Here is a 15,921-nt window from a genome sequence, read left to right as displayed (position 1 = left end):
TTAAGGTGGTTCCATCAGAGATTGAAATCTTGAGAGCTGAGTTTGAAGCAGAAAGAGAAGGCTGGTCGAAAGAATTAGAGCAAATGAGACAAGATAAAGCTATGTTGGGGGTAGACATTGACTTTCATTCATCACAATGTGCAATGTTGAGAAGAGATAAAGAAAAAGGTGAAGATGAGTACAGAGCCTTACAGAAAAATTACAGGAGTTATATAAATCCCGAAAAGCATCAGGACCCAGCCAATCGACGGTACAGATGACCAGAGAATTGAACATTGAGAAAGACGAGTTGAAGATCTGAAAGGAAAGAATAGTCGTCTACTCAAAAGCCTGGAAAAAGGAAAGCAAAAAATGGAAGATTTCGAGGTCGACAGAAGAGAGCGAATTATAAAACACAAGGCTGAACACCGTGAGATCATGAATGAAATGCAAAGAGAAAGAGATCGAGCCAAAGATTTAGAAGAGATGAAGAATGACATCTTTGTTAAATTTGAAAGCGAGAAAAGTATATGTTCAAGGGATTTGAATCTGAAATGAACCAGTTGATTGCTGAGCTTGAAGTCAGAGGCCAAAAGATGGAAGAATCCAATGTTGAAAAGAAAAATGGAGTTAGAAAGAAAAATTTCAATACCAGACTTGAGGTAGAGCAGGAAGTAGCTAGCAATTGGATGCAAAGATGCAGAAACAAAGATGTTCAAATCCAGAAGCTTAATCAAAGAACGCAAGAAGCACGAACAAAACTGGAAGAGGATCGGATCAGTCTAGAAACAAAAACTCAGTTTAATACTTACATTTTACAACTTGAAGAATCATTGTTTCAAGAAAAGGTTCGTCTAGGACTAATGATCTCAAGGAAAGTAATGAGGAAAATGCTTCACTGCGAAGACGCATTAGAGATCTTGAAAAAATTCTGCACAATTGCCAAGTCAGAATCACTGAGTTAGAGCAAACTCTTGAAGGAACGAATGAGAAATGGCAAAAGTCAACTGAGTTCTATATTGAAAGAAGTGAAGAAAGAAGTAATATGGTGTTCGAGGCCATGGTTCAAATGAGCGAGGTTGCCAGATATGTTGGGGAACTAGCTGTTGAAGCCGAAATAATTGAGCATCAAGTTGATCCAGTTTCTAAGTGCGGAAAGAAGGTGTCATGGTTAATGAAAGAAATTATAGAGCTTAATAGGAAAGCTATGCCTTATCTGTAGTTATGAACTATTATAAAGAAACTTTTGTATGCGATGAAAGTTGTTCTATGATAGTTAACTTTTGGGATCATGTTTTTACATACATGCATTTTGCATACATTCATCATTCATTTCATAATTTTCGCTATGAATTATTTTATTTAAGTTAAAGTTCATTAATTAAAATTTGAAAAAATAATATTAAAAGATTTCAATCGCAGTTACTCTGGCCAAAAAAAAATACTACATCACTACGGTACTAGACAAGCTACTAAGAGAATTATGGATGATAAAATACAGCGTATTGAGGAACAACATCATAAAGAACAAGAAGAAATGAGAATGAAGCTGGAAAAAATTGAAGCCAGTATTGCAAATTCACAAGACAGTATGATGAAGAAGATAGAGGACATGTTTAAAAGGCAGGCTATCAGTGGAAAAATGCATGAAAATCCTGTATCTTTGACCAAGAATCTATGTATCCTCTAGGTTTTTCACCAAACCAATTTATCATTCTGGTACTACACCTATACAAATCAATGCTCGTACATCTGCATTACAAGAAGCTAACCACATGAAGATCAACAAGTGGATCCCGCATCTTCAAGCAAAAATCCGCTTATATCAGATGTGAAAATAGGGGATCTTAATACTGATCATTTGATCCCGGATTTGAATGAGCTGAATGAGAAACAAAAAGTAAATGAAGAACTGACCAGACAGATCAAGAACTTAGAAGAACGAATGAAATCTGTGGAAATAACTGAATCATTCTATGGATTTGATGCTAGTGAGTTGAGTTTGGTTCCAGACCTAATCCTCCCTATCAAGTTCAAAGCTCCCGAATTTGATAAATATAACGGTACTACATGCCCTTCATCCCACATTACTATGTTTTGTCGAAGAATGGCAGGATATGTGAAGGACGAAAAAATTGTTAATTCATTGCTTCCAGGATAGTTGACAGGACCGGCTTTAAAATGGTATACTCAATTGACCAAAGCCAACATTAGATCCTGGAAAGATTTGGCTAAAGCATTTTTAGAGCAGTACCGCCATGTGACAGACATGGTCCCTGATAGATGGACTCTCCAGAATTTGGAGAAAAAGAATAATGAAACATTCAGACAGTATGCCCAGAGATGGCGTGACACTGCGGCCCAAGTTCAACCACCTTTGTCAGAAAAAGAGGCCACAGTGATGTTTGTCCATACATTGAAGGCTCCTTATTTAAACCATTTAATGGGAATGCAACAAGAAATTTTGCAGATTTGGTCATTTCTGGAGAATTAATTGAAATGTCTTGAAAAGTGGCAAGATTGAATCAAATGATGGGTCTAGTTCCAAAAGACCTACGTACCGGAAAAAGGAGAATGAAATCAACAATGCAAATTCTTACAGCAAGGATTCATCGAAAAGTGTTACAATAACCCAGCCAAGGGTTAAGAAAGAGGAAACAAACACGAATCGAGCAGAATCCAGAGGATCTCGAAAAGAAAACGAAAGGTTGTCTTTTACACCTTTACCAGTACCATATGCAGAGATCTATGATTCGCTGTTAAAAGCAGATGTTATACGGCCCTACCCTTTGGTTCCCATGCAACCACCATTCCCTCCTTGGTATGATACAAAGGCACACTGTGTTACCATGAAGGAATTACAGGACATTCTATTGAAAACTGTCTAGCATCAAAAGGGTGGTTCAAAATTTGATCAACACTGGGAAGTTGGAATTCAATACACCATCCGCATCAAGTCATCCATTGCCAAATCATGGAGATAAAAACGTGAATGCAATTCAGGAAGAGAATAGAAAGAAAGCAAAGACTGACATTTCTGAAATTAAATCTCCGTTTGTTTGGATATTCCAACAACTTTCTTTAGCCGGTATAATTCCACAACAATTCAGGCCAAAGCAGAATGAAGGCAAGAATTATTGTGAATATCATCAGGAGAAAGGGCATAAAATTCAACTATGTCCTGAGTTTAGAGATTTGGTGCAAAAATTGATGAACAACAGAGAAATAGAATTCTTTGAAGAAGAACCCGGGAAAAAAGAAGATGATGTTTGCTCATCAGAGGATTCTAAACCAAATCAAAGAATAAATAATCCTGTGATCATTAATGTGAAATCATCTACGGTGATTCCTGCACCAATAAGGCCAAAAGTAGTTATTATCACTCCTCTACAATTTCCATACAAAGATACCCGCAGGGTACCTTGGAATTATACTACCAATGTTTCAATGGTAGGAGGATCTGATTCTCTAGATAAAACAGAAGAGAAAATACAGAATTTGAGTACTACATCGACGTCTGAAGCAGTGGGCGAGGTCGGTTTCTTTACAAGAAGTGGGAGATGTTACTCTCCCGAAACATCCAATGCTTCAGAACAAGTGAAAGCAAAAGGAAAAGCTGTGGCAATACCTCAGAAGGTATTTGAAGATGAATCCCTTCCAGCATTCAATGAGCCTGTGACAGAAAAACAAGCTCAAGAATTTTGAAATTCTTAAACATAGTGAGTATAGTGTGGTGAACAACTACACAAACAACAAGCGAGAATTTCTATTCTTGATCTATTGATGAATTCAGAAGCGCATAGGAATGCTTTGATGAAAATTCTCAATCAAACATTTATCCCCGAAGATATATCCCTCAATAAACTTGACAGAATTGTAGGACATATAGCCGCTGACAATTACATAACGTTCACAGATGATGAAATACCGGAAGGCGGAATGGGGTCAGTAAGAGCTTTGAACATCACGACACACTGTCATGGTCATGTATTGCCAGGAGTATTGATTGACAATGGATCTGCTCTCAACTTGATGCCTCTAGTTACACTTCAAAGAATGCCTCTGGATCAATCACACATGAAGAGTTATCAGAATGTGGTACGAGCATTTGATGGTACTCAAAAAGAAGTGCTTGGGAAAATGGAAATACGTTGTTAATTGGCCCAGTCGTGTACAATATTGATTTTGTGGTGATGGACATCCACCCCACATATAATTGTCTCTTAGGGAGGCCATGGATTCACTCAGCAGGAGCCGTTCCTTCTTCATTACATCAGAAATTGAAATTTGTTGTTGATGGACAACTAATATGCGTCAATGCTGAAGAAGAAATCATTGCGTCTGTAACAAGCGATGTTCCATATATCGACACCAATGATAAGGCTCTTGAATGCTCTTTTCGAGCTCTTGAATTTGTAAATGCAACCTTTGTTGCAGAAGGAAGGAAAATTCCATATCCCAGATTGTTTGATTGCACCAAGATGACGGTACAACAAACTTTAGGCATCGGAGCTAAAGCTGGAAGAGGTCTAGGAAAGAATCTTCAAGGGATTTCAGTTCCTATCAGTATAAAGATGAAAAAAGACCGTTTTGGGCTAGGGTTTAAGCCTAATTTTCAGCAAAAGAATAAAGAGATGAAAAGAAGATGTGAAGACAGAAAGACAAAATTGAAAGGGGGAGAAATCTTTTGGAAACACATGTCTTTCCCACAGTTGAAGACAACATTCAGATCAGGGGGAACAATTAATGTGGAACAGCAGCTTGTTGAAGCCTTTAAAGAAGAAAAGTTGACGAAAGATCAAGACATAGTTGAAGAAGCTATGAATGGATTATTTATCAACATGATCACAAAGGATAATAAAAATGGCAAATACTTGGATAGGATTCGACCATGTCTTCCTGGAGAAACACTCACCAATTGGACCACTGAAGATCTTCCTATAGTTTTTAATATTAATGCAGAGTAATATTCAGAACTAATCTTTATGTTTAGCTCAAAAATATGAAAACTTTTTGTTATCTTGTAAAAGAAATTATGTTAAATATAAGGAACTTTCTTTAAAATTTTCAGATGGCAATCATTCTTTACATTTTATTACATTTTTACATTTCATAAATTTACTATATTCTTTCGTAAATATGTCCGATTTAAATTTGCAGGTGTCACAGTGTTAATAGCATGTTTATTCCTAGATTTAATCCAGTGATAAATTTAGAGCAGCCTATATGTCTGGAAGAGATCAATGGTTGTGAAGATGAACTGGAATGTGATATTCCTACTGAACTATTAAGATTGGTAGAAAAAGAGGACAAACAAATTCTACCACACAAAGAAGAGGTTGAAACTGTGAATTTGGGAACAGATGAAGAAATAAAAGAGGTGAAAATTGGCACTACTCTGACAATCCAGATAAAGCAAGAATTGATAAATCTCCTTCAAGAGTTCAAAGATATCTTTGCATGGTCTTATCAAGATATGCCTGGTTTGAGCACAGATATAGTGATACATAAGCTTCCAATCAATCCAGAATATAAACCGGTCCAACAAAAGCTCAGAAGAATGAGGCCAGAAATGTTGTTGCAAATCAAAGAAGAAGTGATGAAACAAATCAATGCAGGTTTCCTACAGGCATCTAAATACCCAGAATGGGTAGCCAACATTGTTCCCGTACCAAAGAAAAATGGAAAAGTTCGAATGTGCGTGGATTACAGAGATCTCAACAAAGCTAGTCCGAAAGATAGCTTTCCATTACCCCACATAGACACATTGGTGGACAATACTGCAGGGCATGCATGGTTTTCATTTATGGATGGCTTTTCAGGATATAATCAGATAAAAATGAATCCTGAAGACATGGAGAAAACAACATTTATAACCATGTGGGGCACATTCTGTTATAAAGTGATGCCATTTGGATTGAAAAATGCAGGAGCAACATATCAAAGAGCCATGGTAACTTTGTTTCATGACATGATGCACAAAGAGATTGAAGTATATGTAGATGACATGATTGCCAAATCCAAAACGGAAGAAGAACATATTCAAAATCTGAGGAAGCTTTTCCAGAGATTGAGGAAGTATCAATTAAAGCTTAACCCTGCTAAATGCACTTTTGGGGTAAATTCTGGGAAACTTTTGGGATTTGTGGTTAGCAAAAAAGGAATCGAGATTGATCCAGATAAAGTAAAAGCAATTCAAGATCTTCCACCACCCAACACAAAAAAAGAAGTTCGAGGCTTTTTGGGGAGATTAAATTATATATCTCGGTTCATTTCTCAATTGACTGACAATGTGATCCAGTGTTCAAATTACTTCGAAAGAACAATCCTGAAGTCTGGAATGAAGAATGTCAAGAAACTTTGGATATTATTAAGAAATACTTATCCAATGCCCCAATTTTAGTATCACCAATGCCTGATAGACCATTAATTCTCTACTTGACGGTCTTCGAAAATTCGATGGGATGTGTACTAGGACAGCATGATGAATCAGGAAGGAAAGAAAAAGCTATTTATTATCTGAGAAAGAAATTTACCGATTGTGAAGTTCGATATCCACCAATACAAAAATTATGTTGTGCTTTGGTGTGGACTACTCGAAGACTCAGACAATATATGTTATACCATACTACTTGGTTGATATCCAAACTTGATCCTTTAAAGTTCTTAATGGAATCACCAGCTTTGACAGGCAGAATGGCTAGATGGCAGATGTTATTATCTGAGTTTGATATTGTATATGTCAACCAAAAAGCAATAAAAGGAAGTGTCATAGCTGATTTTCTGGCCAGTCGTGTATCAAATGATTATCAGCCTTTGAACTTCAATTTTCCCGATGAAGATTTGTTGTGCATATCCATGAATGAAGAAGTCAGAACAAATGATGAATTGGCAACTTGGAAGCTTTACTTTGACGGAGCATCTAATGCTTTGGGACGAGGAATCGGGGCAGTGTTAATTTCTCCAGAAAATGTTTATTATCCCTTTACGAGTAGACTGGAGTTCTTTTGCACCAATAACATGGCGGAATATGAAGCTTGTGTCATGGGATTGAAAGCAGCTATCGAAAGAAAAATCAAATTTCTCAAGATATATGGAGATTCATCTTTGGTGGTGTATCAATTGCGAGGAGAATGGGAAACAAAAGATCCCAAATTGTTGGAATACCGAAATTTTACCCTCGAATTAGTGAAAGAATTTGAGAAAGTTACATTCAATTATCTCCCTCGGGAAGAAAATCAAATGGCAGATGCTTTGGCTACATTAGCTGCTATGTTTCAGGCAACTAAGAAAGTTGATATGATGCCAATCAAAATGCAAGTATATGAAATTCCAGCACATTGTTATAGTGTGGAAGAAGAGGTAGATGGTAAACCATGGTATCATGATATCCTGCAATATATCAAAAATCAAAGTTATCCACCAAATGCATCAGAAATTGATAAAAGAACCTTGAGAAGAATGGCTGCTGGATATTTTCTTGATGGAGAGATTATGTATAGAAGAAGCAGTGATCAAATGCTGTTGAGATGTTTAAATACCAGTGAAGCTCGAAACGTCATTGAAGAAGTACACAGTGGAATATGTGGAACACATGCAAATGGTCTTTCTATGGCCAGAAAAATAATGAGATATGGATACTATTGGGCTACCATGTACACAGATTGCATTGATTATGCAAGGAAATGTCATAAATGCCAGATATATGCAGACAAGATTCATGTACCCCCATCTCCTTTACATGTAATGACAGCGCCCTGGCCATTTTCTATGTGGGGAATAGATGTCATTGGGGCAATCACACCAAAAGCATCGAATGTACATTGTTTCATCCTTGTGGCAATTGATTATTTTACCAAATGGGTTGAAGCTGCTTCATATACCAATATTAAGAGGTCCACAGTCTGCAAGTTCATAAAGAAAGAAATAATTTGCCGGTATGGTTTACCAGAAAGGATCATTACAGATAATGCTCTGAACCTGAACAACAAAATGATGACCGAACTTTGTGCACAGTTTAAGATCAAACATGCAAATTCAGTGGCATATCGTCCAAAGATGAATGGGGCAGTTGAAGCAGCAAATAAGAACATCAAGAGAATCATTACAAAGACTACTGAAACTTACAAAGATTGGCACGAGAAGTTACCTTTCGCTCTATATGCATACCGAACTACTGTTCGAACATCTACTGGGGCAACACCATTTTCTTTAGTCTACGGGATTGAAGCAGTCTTACCAATTGAAGTTGAGATTCCATCGCTTCGAATATTGAGATAAACAAAATTGGATGAATCTGAATGGATCCAAGCTAGAGTTGATCAATTGAACCTTATTGAGGAGAAAAGATTGAAAGCTATTTGCCATGGACAGATGTATCAGAAACGGATGATGAAGTCTCATGACAAAAAAGTACATCTAAGAGAATTCCAAGAGGGTGATCTAGTATTAAAAAAGATCTTGCCTATACATAAAGATTTCCGTGGGAAATGGATGCCTAATTGGGAAGGGCCATACGTTGTAAAAAAGGCCTTTTCCGGAGGAGCATTGATCTTGGCAGAAATGGATGGAAAAATTCTGAAAAATCCAATAAACTCAGATTCTGTCAAGAAATATTATGCTTGAAGAAAAAAAAAGAAAAAAAAAAGAAGAAAAAAAAATAAGAAAAAGAAAGGGGGTCAAGGTGAAAACCCGCAAAGGGCATCTTGTAACCAAAGGAAGGATTTGAGTTGAAAACCTGAAAAGGTGGCTCAAATGCAGGTTGATATTAGGCATCTGGCAATTGAACTCTCTTAAGATTTTGACAGTTTGGGAGAAACTTCACGTCTACAAGCATTTTGACAACGTTTGAGATCTTCCAGACAAAAGCTTACATCATTACTCTAAATTGTGTCAACTTGATTAATTTAGAAATACTTATGCTTATAATTTGTTGAGACATTTGAATTTTTATTATTCTTATGCTTGCCATAACTTTGAATACAATTCTATCTATTTCAAGTTCAATTTATTTGAGATTCAATTTATTTTTGAAAATTCAATTTATTCTTTTCTATTGAATTAACATAATTTTGAAATAATTTAAAGATTTCTGAATATCACTTTATGTTAATACTTTTAAATACATGGAATACAAAGTAGTCAAATCATCACTAGCCTAGAGCCATGAACGTCAAGATTGTTACAAGTGGTGCTACCGACAACGAGGTCGAATTCACCAAATCTACTCATCAATTGCTCCAACCAATCACCATTCAGTTCTTGCACATCTGTTTTCAAAGATATACTAAAACAGTAGAAGATGATCTTTGCAGTACTGATTCCAGCAAAAAACAAGACATTGATATCACTAGGAAACATGTTTCTATACAGATCCTTGTATATGGTTTTTAAGGAAACCTAGAAGCATTTCCACCTCATCAGGTTCAAGTGGAGTAACTTTATTCCTTCCAACCCATACTAGATTCCATTTTCAGCACTCATCAAGAACATACTTCTGGACACTCGAAGGTGGCTCATTGTCATAAGCTTCAAAAGCCTTACAGATCCTTTCTGTCAATTTGGCACTTCATGTACATGTTTATAAACAGTTCAACTTTGTTCTAGGATTCCAAGAAAGCCATCATTTCTTTGTCAATGGAAAAGCATCAGCACATGGATGAAGCATAATAAGAGAAACTTTGTTTTTAATTGGCAGAATTATATAGCCCTTTTCAGTGTAATAGCATGGAAATGCTTCAAATCTACAAATTCTGGCTCTACATCGAATAATTACTGTGATATCCCAGTCAAAACATTAAATAGAACAAATGAATATGTTCATAGCATCTTCTGGAAGTGTTATTTGAGTTATCTGATCTGGTTGGACATAATCAATCATTGAAGTGGGAAAATGAATATGTTCATAGCATCTTCTGGAAGTGTTCTTTGAGTTATCTGATCTGATTTGGCAGAACCAATCATTGAAGTGGGAAAATGAATATGTTCATAGCATCTTCTGGAAGTGTTCTTTGAGTTATCTGATCTGATTTGGCAGAACCAATCATTGAATTTGGAAGAAGAATGTGTCATAGCATCTTCTGGAAGTGTTCTTTGAGTTATCTGATCTGATTTGGCAGAACCAATCATTGAATTTGGAAGATGAATTTGCCAATAGCATCTTCTGGAAGTGTTCTTTGAGTTATCTGATCTGGTTGGACATAATCAATCATTGAAGTGGGAAAATGAATATGTTCATAGCATCTTCTGGAAGTGTTCTTTGAGTTATCTAATCTGGTTTGGTAGAAATTACAGAACCAATCATTGGAATTAAAAGATGAACTGCATGATCGTCTTCATTAAGAAGTTTCTTTTCAAGATTCTTTTGCTTATTCATTTCTCAAAAATCATAGCTCAAGTTTCACCTTTTCTTATAATTGGGATCATTACATAATGACTTCCCATTTTTTACCAGAAGAAGTGCATCAGCAGCCTTAGTCATTTGAGAAGCACATATAAAATTTGTCAATTCTGCAATTGATGAATCTGGACCACATTCCCCCCAGGGCTATTTGAAGTTTCAGCCTCTGAGAATCCCATTTTTGTCAAATATAACAGTTTATTCTCTTCATCAGAATCAGAATTCAAGATTTCTTGGTATTAGAAGAACTATCGATATCTGTGAAATCATCTTGAAAGGTCACTTCATAATCAGATGAATTGTTATCAGAATCAACATGTTGCCTGAATGCAAGCTTTTCAAGAGCCTATACTATTGAGTTTTATTCTCAAGAGGTTTTGTGACATTATATCTATATTTGTATTTGTCAAAGATGATAGATTCTCTGATTTGAAGAAGAAAGATCTATTGTGTTTCTACAACTGAAGAAATACTCAGTTCACCAATCTGAAATCAAATAACTTAACATTCATGCATCATATTTTAGTTGTTTACAAAAATAGGTGCATTTTCATTCATTTTTATTCTTGTTGAATTTTTAACAGGAATTTCAAAGATTTTAGCAAAGATTCAAATCTATCATTTGAAAGATTAACATTGCAAGGTAGAGTTCATAATGAGAAGAACTCATCTGAAGAAGGAAGAAGAAGTTCATAATGAGAAGAATTTGTTCAACCTTTTACCTGAATCCATCATTTGGTGGATCATCTTTTCCAGAGAAAGTTCATAATGAGAAGAACTCATCTGAAGAAGGAAGAAGAAGTTCATAATGAGAAGAATTTGTTCAACCTTTTACCTGAATCCATCATTTGGTGGATCATCTTTTCCAGAGAAAGTTCATAATGAGAAGAACTCATCTGAAGAAGGAAGAAGAAGTTCATAATGAGAAGAACTTGTTCAACTTTTTGTTTAAATTCATCATTTGATGGATCAACTTTTCCAGAGAAAGTTCATAATGAGAAGAACTCATCTGAAGAAGGAAGAAGAAGTTCATAATGAGAAGAGCTTGTTCAACTTTTTGTTTAAATTCATCATTTGATGGATCAACTTTTCCAGAGAAAGTTCATAATGAGAAGAACTCATCTGAAGAAGGAAGAAGAAGTTCATAATGAGAAGAACTTGTTCAACTTTTTGTTTAAATTCATCATTTGATGGATCAACTTTTCCAGAGAAAGTTCATAATGAGAAGAACTCATCTGAAGAAGGAAGAAGAAGTTCATAATGAGAAGAACTTGTTCAACTTTTTGTTTAAATTCATCATTTGATGGATCAACATTACCAGAGAAAGTTCATAATGAGAAGAACTCATCTGAAGAAGGAAGAAGAAGTTCATAATGAGAAGAACTTGTTCAACTTTTTGTTTAAATTCATCATTTGATGGATCAACATTACCAGAGAAGGTTCATAATGAGAAGAACTCATCTGAAGAAGGAAGAAGAAGTTCATAATGAGAAGAACTTGTTCAACTTTTTGTTTAAATTCATCATTTGATGGATCAACATTGCCAGAGAAAGTTCATGAATGAAAAGAACTCATCTGAAGAAGGAAGAAGAAGTTCATAATGAGAAGAGCTTGTTCAACCTTTGTTTGATATTATCTGAAGAAAGAAGAGAAAGTTCATAATGAGAAGAACTCATCAAGAGCTTATTCAACCTTTTGAATGACTCTATCACAGAAAGGAGGTCATCATCATCCCCAGCAGAAAGTTCATAATAAGAAGAACTTATTGGAGAGAGAAGAATTTACTCAATATCTCAATTATGATCAAAGTAAAGTCAAATGGATAAAAAATTTTATTATCTTTTCATCTTTGCCCTATTCTTGTTAACACAAGAATGGGCAAAGAGGGGCAGCTGAAGATACTATTTTTTATCCATATTATTATTATTATTATTATTATTAATATTATTATTATCATTATTAATATTATTATTATTATTATTATTATTATTATTATTTTTACTATTATTATTAAATATATTAAATCCATATAAATTACAAACCAATTACAATTAAACCGGCCCAGTTACAAACCAACTAAAACGGTCCAAATCCAACCAGAAACCCTAAATATTTGGGTTTCCAGTTAGGGTTTCCTAACCCTAATTTGATCAGCCGCCTCAGCTCACAGCCGTTGGATCTGATAAGATCCAACGGTCCAGATGATGCCAGGAGGAAACCCTAGGGTTTGATACCCTAGGGCCACGCGGCGCCGCTCCAGCTTCCACGCGGCTGCCGACAGCCCTCGCCGTCTCCGCCGCTGCCACATCCCAACCGAAGACTCCAGAGATCATATACCAGCCGTCCATGCAAGGCTACGGGTGAGTCACCACTGGTAGTCCGGTGACTCACCGAAGCCCCCTCTTCGGACCGGTCCGAGACGAACACGGTGGTGGCTATAAAAGCCACCACCCACCTGCGAAAAAAAAAGAAGAAGAAGACAGAGATATACAACGAGACAGAGAGACAGAAAAAAAAGAAGACGAGAAAGAGACATAGAAAAAAAAACAGAGAAAATCCAAACTATTACCAACGATCTCAGCAGCAAGAAAACCAGAAAAAAAAAAAAAAAGGAAGAGAAGACTTACCAAGGAAGCCTCGACCACCGGATCTCGTCAGAACCAACAAAAACCGAAGGTATATTTGTAGATTTGCTCCGATTGGGAGCTTCTTAAGGAAAAAGAATACCGGAAACGTCCTTAAGACGTCCCGATCTATTTAATGGTGTCAAAATACAATTTTCCGGCCACCGGATACGGTGGCCGGCGGTGATAATCACGGCGGCACACGGTGGCCGACCGGTGACCGGCTTCCCTCCGGTGAGGGAAGCTAGAGAGAGGCGAGAGAGTTTTTAAACTCTCTCGGTTTAGAGAGAGAGAAGGAAATGAGGAATGAAATGGTTGGCCCTTCGGGCCAGCCGATTTGGACTCTTATAGTCCTTCCCGAACGACGTCGTTTCGGGAAGGACTATGCGCGTAATTATGAAATAGTTAAACCCGTCCGCAGTCCTTCGTATTTGTAAATTTATATTTTAGTCACTAAATTGAATTTATAATATTTTTAATTTAGTCTTCGAATTTTAATTTTATTTATTTTAGTCCTTCATATTAAAATAATATATTAGGATAAATTACAGATTTAATCCATTAATTTTAATAAATAATATTTTAATCCTTAGTTTATATTTTTAATTTATTTGATTCTAATATCCAAATTTTAGATAATTTTATTTTAGTCACCAAATAAAGAAATAACATATTTAATCCCTATAATTAGATTAATTATGAATTAGATTTTTAATTTTATTTTTTAGTTATTTTATATGTTTCATTTATTTATTGTTTTTAAATATATTGTTTTAGTAATATTTGTATTTTTATTATATTATTAAATATTAAATATTTTTATAAATATAATAAATAGTATTTTTTTAAATATTTATTTTTAATATCGAAGAAAAAGGACAGTCTTAATACAACTGGATGTCCTATTCTGATATTTTAAAATTAAAAAGTAAACAATATTATTAAAATTAATATTTATCAATATCAAAGAAAAGAGCTGTCTTAAGGCACCTAGAAATTCTTTTCAGATATTTTAAATAAATAAATATTTTTTATATAATTTTGAAATAATAGGATTATAAATTAAATATATTTTTGAATTTTTAAATTTTAATAATAGAGACAATTTATAATTAAAAAGTACCAATTTTGGGCGTTGTAGGGGTGCTAATCCTTCCCTAAACGTAACCGACCACGAATCCCTTTTTATTATTAAAAAGAACGAATTTTTGGTTATAAACGCATATCAGTTCATTTTTTAATTGACGTTTTCTTAAAACTCTTTTAAAAAAATATTTTTTAGGTATTCGACCTACCTGACCCAAAAGGCCGATGGCGACTCCCAAATTATTTTCAAATTTATTTATTAATATCAATTTCCCCGCCAAATTTTAATATTTCGTACCCGGACAAAAACCGGTTACGACACTGGTCATGGAGGCCCATGGGGTTACAGTTATGAACGTTGTCGGGATCAGTTACGGCGGCTTCGTCGGTTATAGTATGGCGGCGCAGTGTAAGGACAGAGTCGAGAAGTTGGTGCTATGTTGCGATGGGGTTTGTTTGGAAGAGAAAGATATGGATGAAGGGATGTTTCAAGTGAAGAGCGTGGATGAAGCTGTTAGTATTTTGCTGCCCCAGAAGCCCGACAAGATGAGGGAATTGATGAAGATTTCGTTTTATAAGCCTGCTAAAGGAGTTCCTACTTGTTTTCTGAACGATTTCATCCATGTAAGTGAAGCTTCTCTAATTCTTTTGAATCATTTTTTTCTTCGAACTATATCCCAATATGAACAAATAAATGCCGTTAGATTATATTTCTGGGTATATTTTGAAATGTTTGGTCCAATAATGACTTGGTTTTGTTCATATATTTCTGGGTATCTTTTGATGTATGCAAATGAAGCAGAGTACTCTTTAGGTCCAGTCTTATAATATGATCGTCTTAAGTTGGTATCAAAATTCGAGTTTATTTGCAGGAAATGTGCACAGAGTATTTTCAAGAGAGAAAGGAATTGATCCAAGCATTACACAAGGACAGAAAGCTGTCGGATCTTCCGAAGATAACCCAGGTTACTGCAATTTGTCTGGAATTTTAGTTAACATAGTCTTTAGTGTAAGTAGTTCTTATGAGTAAATATTGTTCTTATGTGCAGCAAACACTAATACTCTGGGGAGAATATGACCAAATATTCCCCTTGGAATTGGCACACAGATTGAAAAGGTAACTGATACTGTATTTCGTTTTCCTTTATCTTTGGGATTCTTGATTTGGTTGGAGTGTGATAGTGATGTTAAGCTGCTAGCGCAGGCATCTAGGAGACAATGCAGAACTAGTGATCCTAAAGAATGCAGGGCATGCTATCAATTTTGAGAAGACTAAAGAGTTATCTAAGTACTTCAAATCTTTCCTTATTGATTCACTTCCTCTTTCGAAACCCAGAAACTATAGCAATGGCTGTAAACAGATTGAAAGGTATGCAAAAATCCAGGAATTGCCTTATTATCACCATTTATTTTTGTTGGATTAGATTGCAGGTGATCCTTCCAAGTCATTCATACTCAGATGAAGGAATTTATTATACAGATTAAGCATGCTTCAAATATTTGTAATTTATGTATAAATTCTCGAATCTTGAGCTTGGATTGGCGTCAATGGGAAGTTGTTTTTAGAGCAGAGCTAGACATTTGCAGATGGTTTTAGATTATTAATCCGTGCAACTCTTTGCATTCTTGATCCAAAATGTTTGCTTTTCTTAACATCATTTATATGGTTTTTGATCAAAATTGTTTGCATTTCTTTATCATATATAAAATATCAATGCAATGATCATCACCAGAACATTGCTGCAATCTTTGATATTGGTTTACATTTTTGGTGGGACGATTTCTTATTGCGTCTTTTTGGAATGAAAATCAAAGCCTTTCACGTTGTTATTA

The 15,921-nt window shown here is 35.3% G+C and overlaps 1 protein-coding gene across 1 annotated transcript; it reads left to right on the top strand.

Annotated features, from left to right (window-relative positions):
* Positions 1-14,415: 14,415 nt before the first annotated feature.
* On the top strand, positions 14,416-15,670 carry LOC120123003. Its single transcript, XM_039142025.1, has 4 exons — positions 14,416-14,712; positions 14,961-15,053; positions 15,138-15,205; positions 15,293-15,670. Exons 1-4 carry the CDS (start codon positions 14,416-14,418, stop codon positions 15,510-15,512), a joined length of 678 nt encoding a protein of 225 aa, XP_038997956.1. The 3' UTR covers positions 15,513-15,670.
* Positions 15,671-15,921: the final 251 nt, after the last annotated feature.

This window comes from Hibiscus syriacus, unplaced genomic scaffold, assembly GCF_006381635.1.
Source record: "Hibiscus syriacus cultivar Baekdansim isolate YM2019G1 unplaced genomic scaffold, ASM638163v2 tig00110388_pilon, whole genome shotgun sequence".
In the NCBI taxonomy this organism is placed as follows: Eukaryota; Viridiplantae; Streptophyta; class Magnoliopsida; order Malvales; family Malvaceae; genus Hibiscus; species Hibiscus syriacus.
Note: the sequence above shows the minus strand (reverse complement) of the source record. Positions and strands in the feature narration are given on the sequence as shown.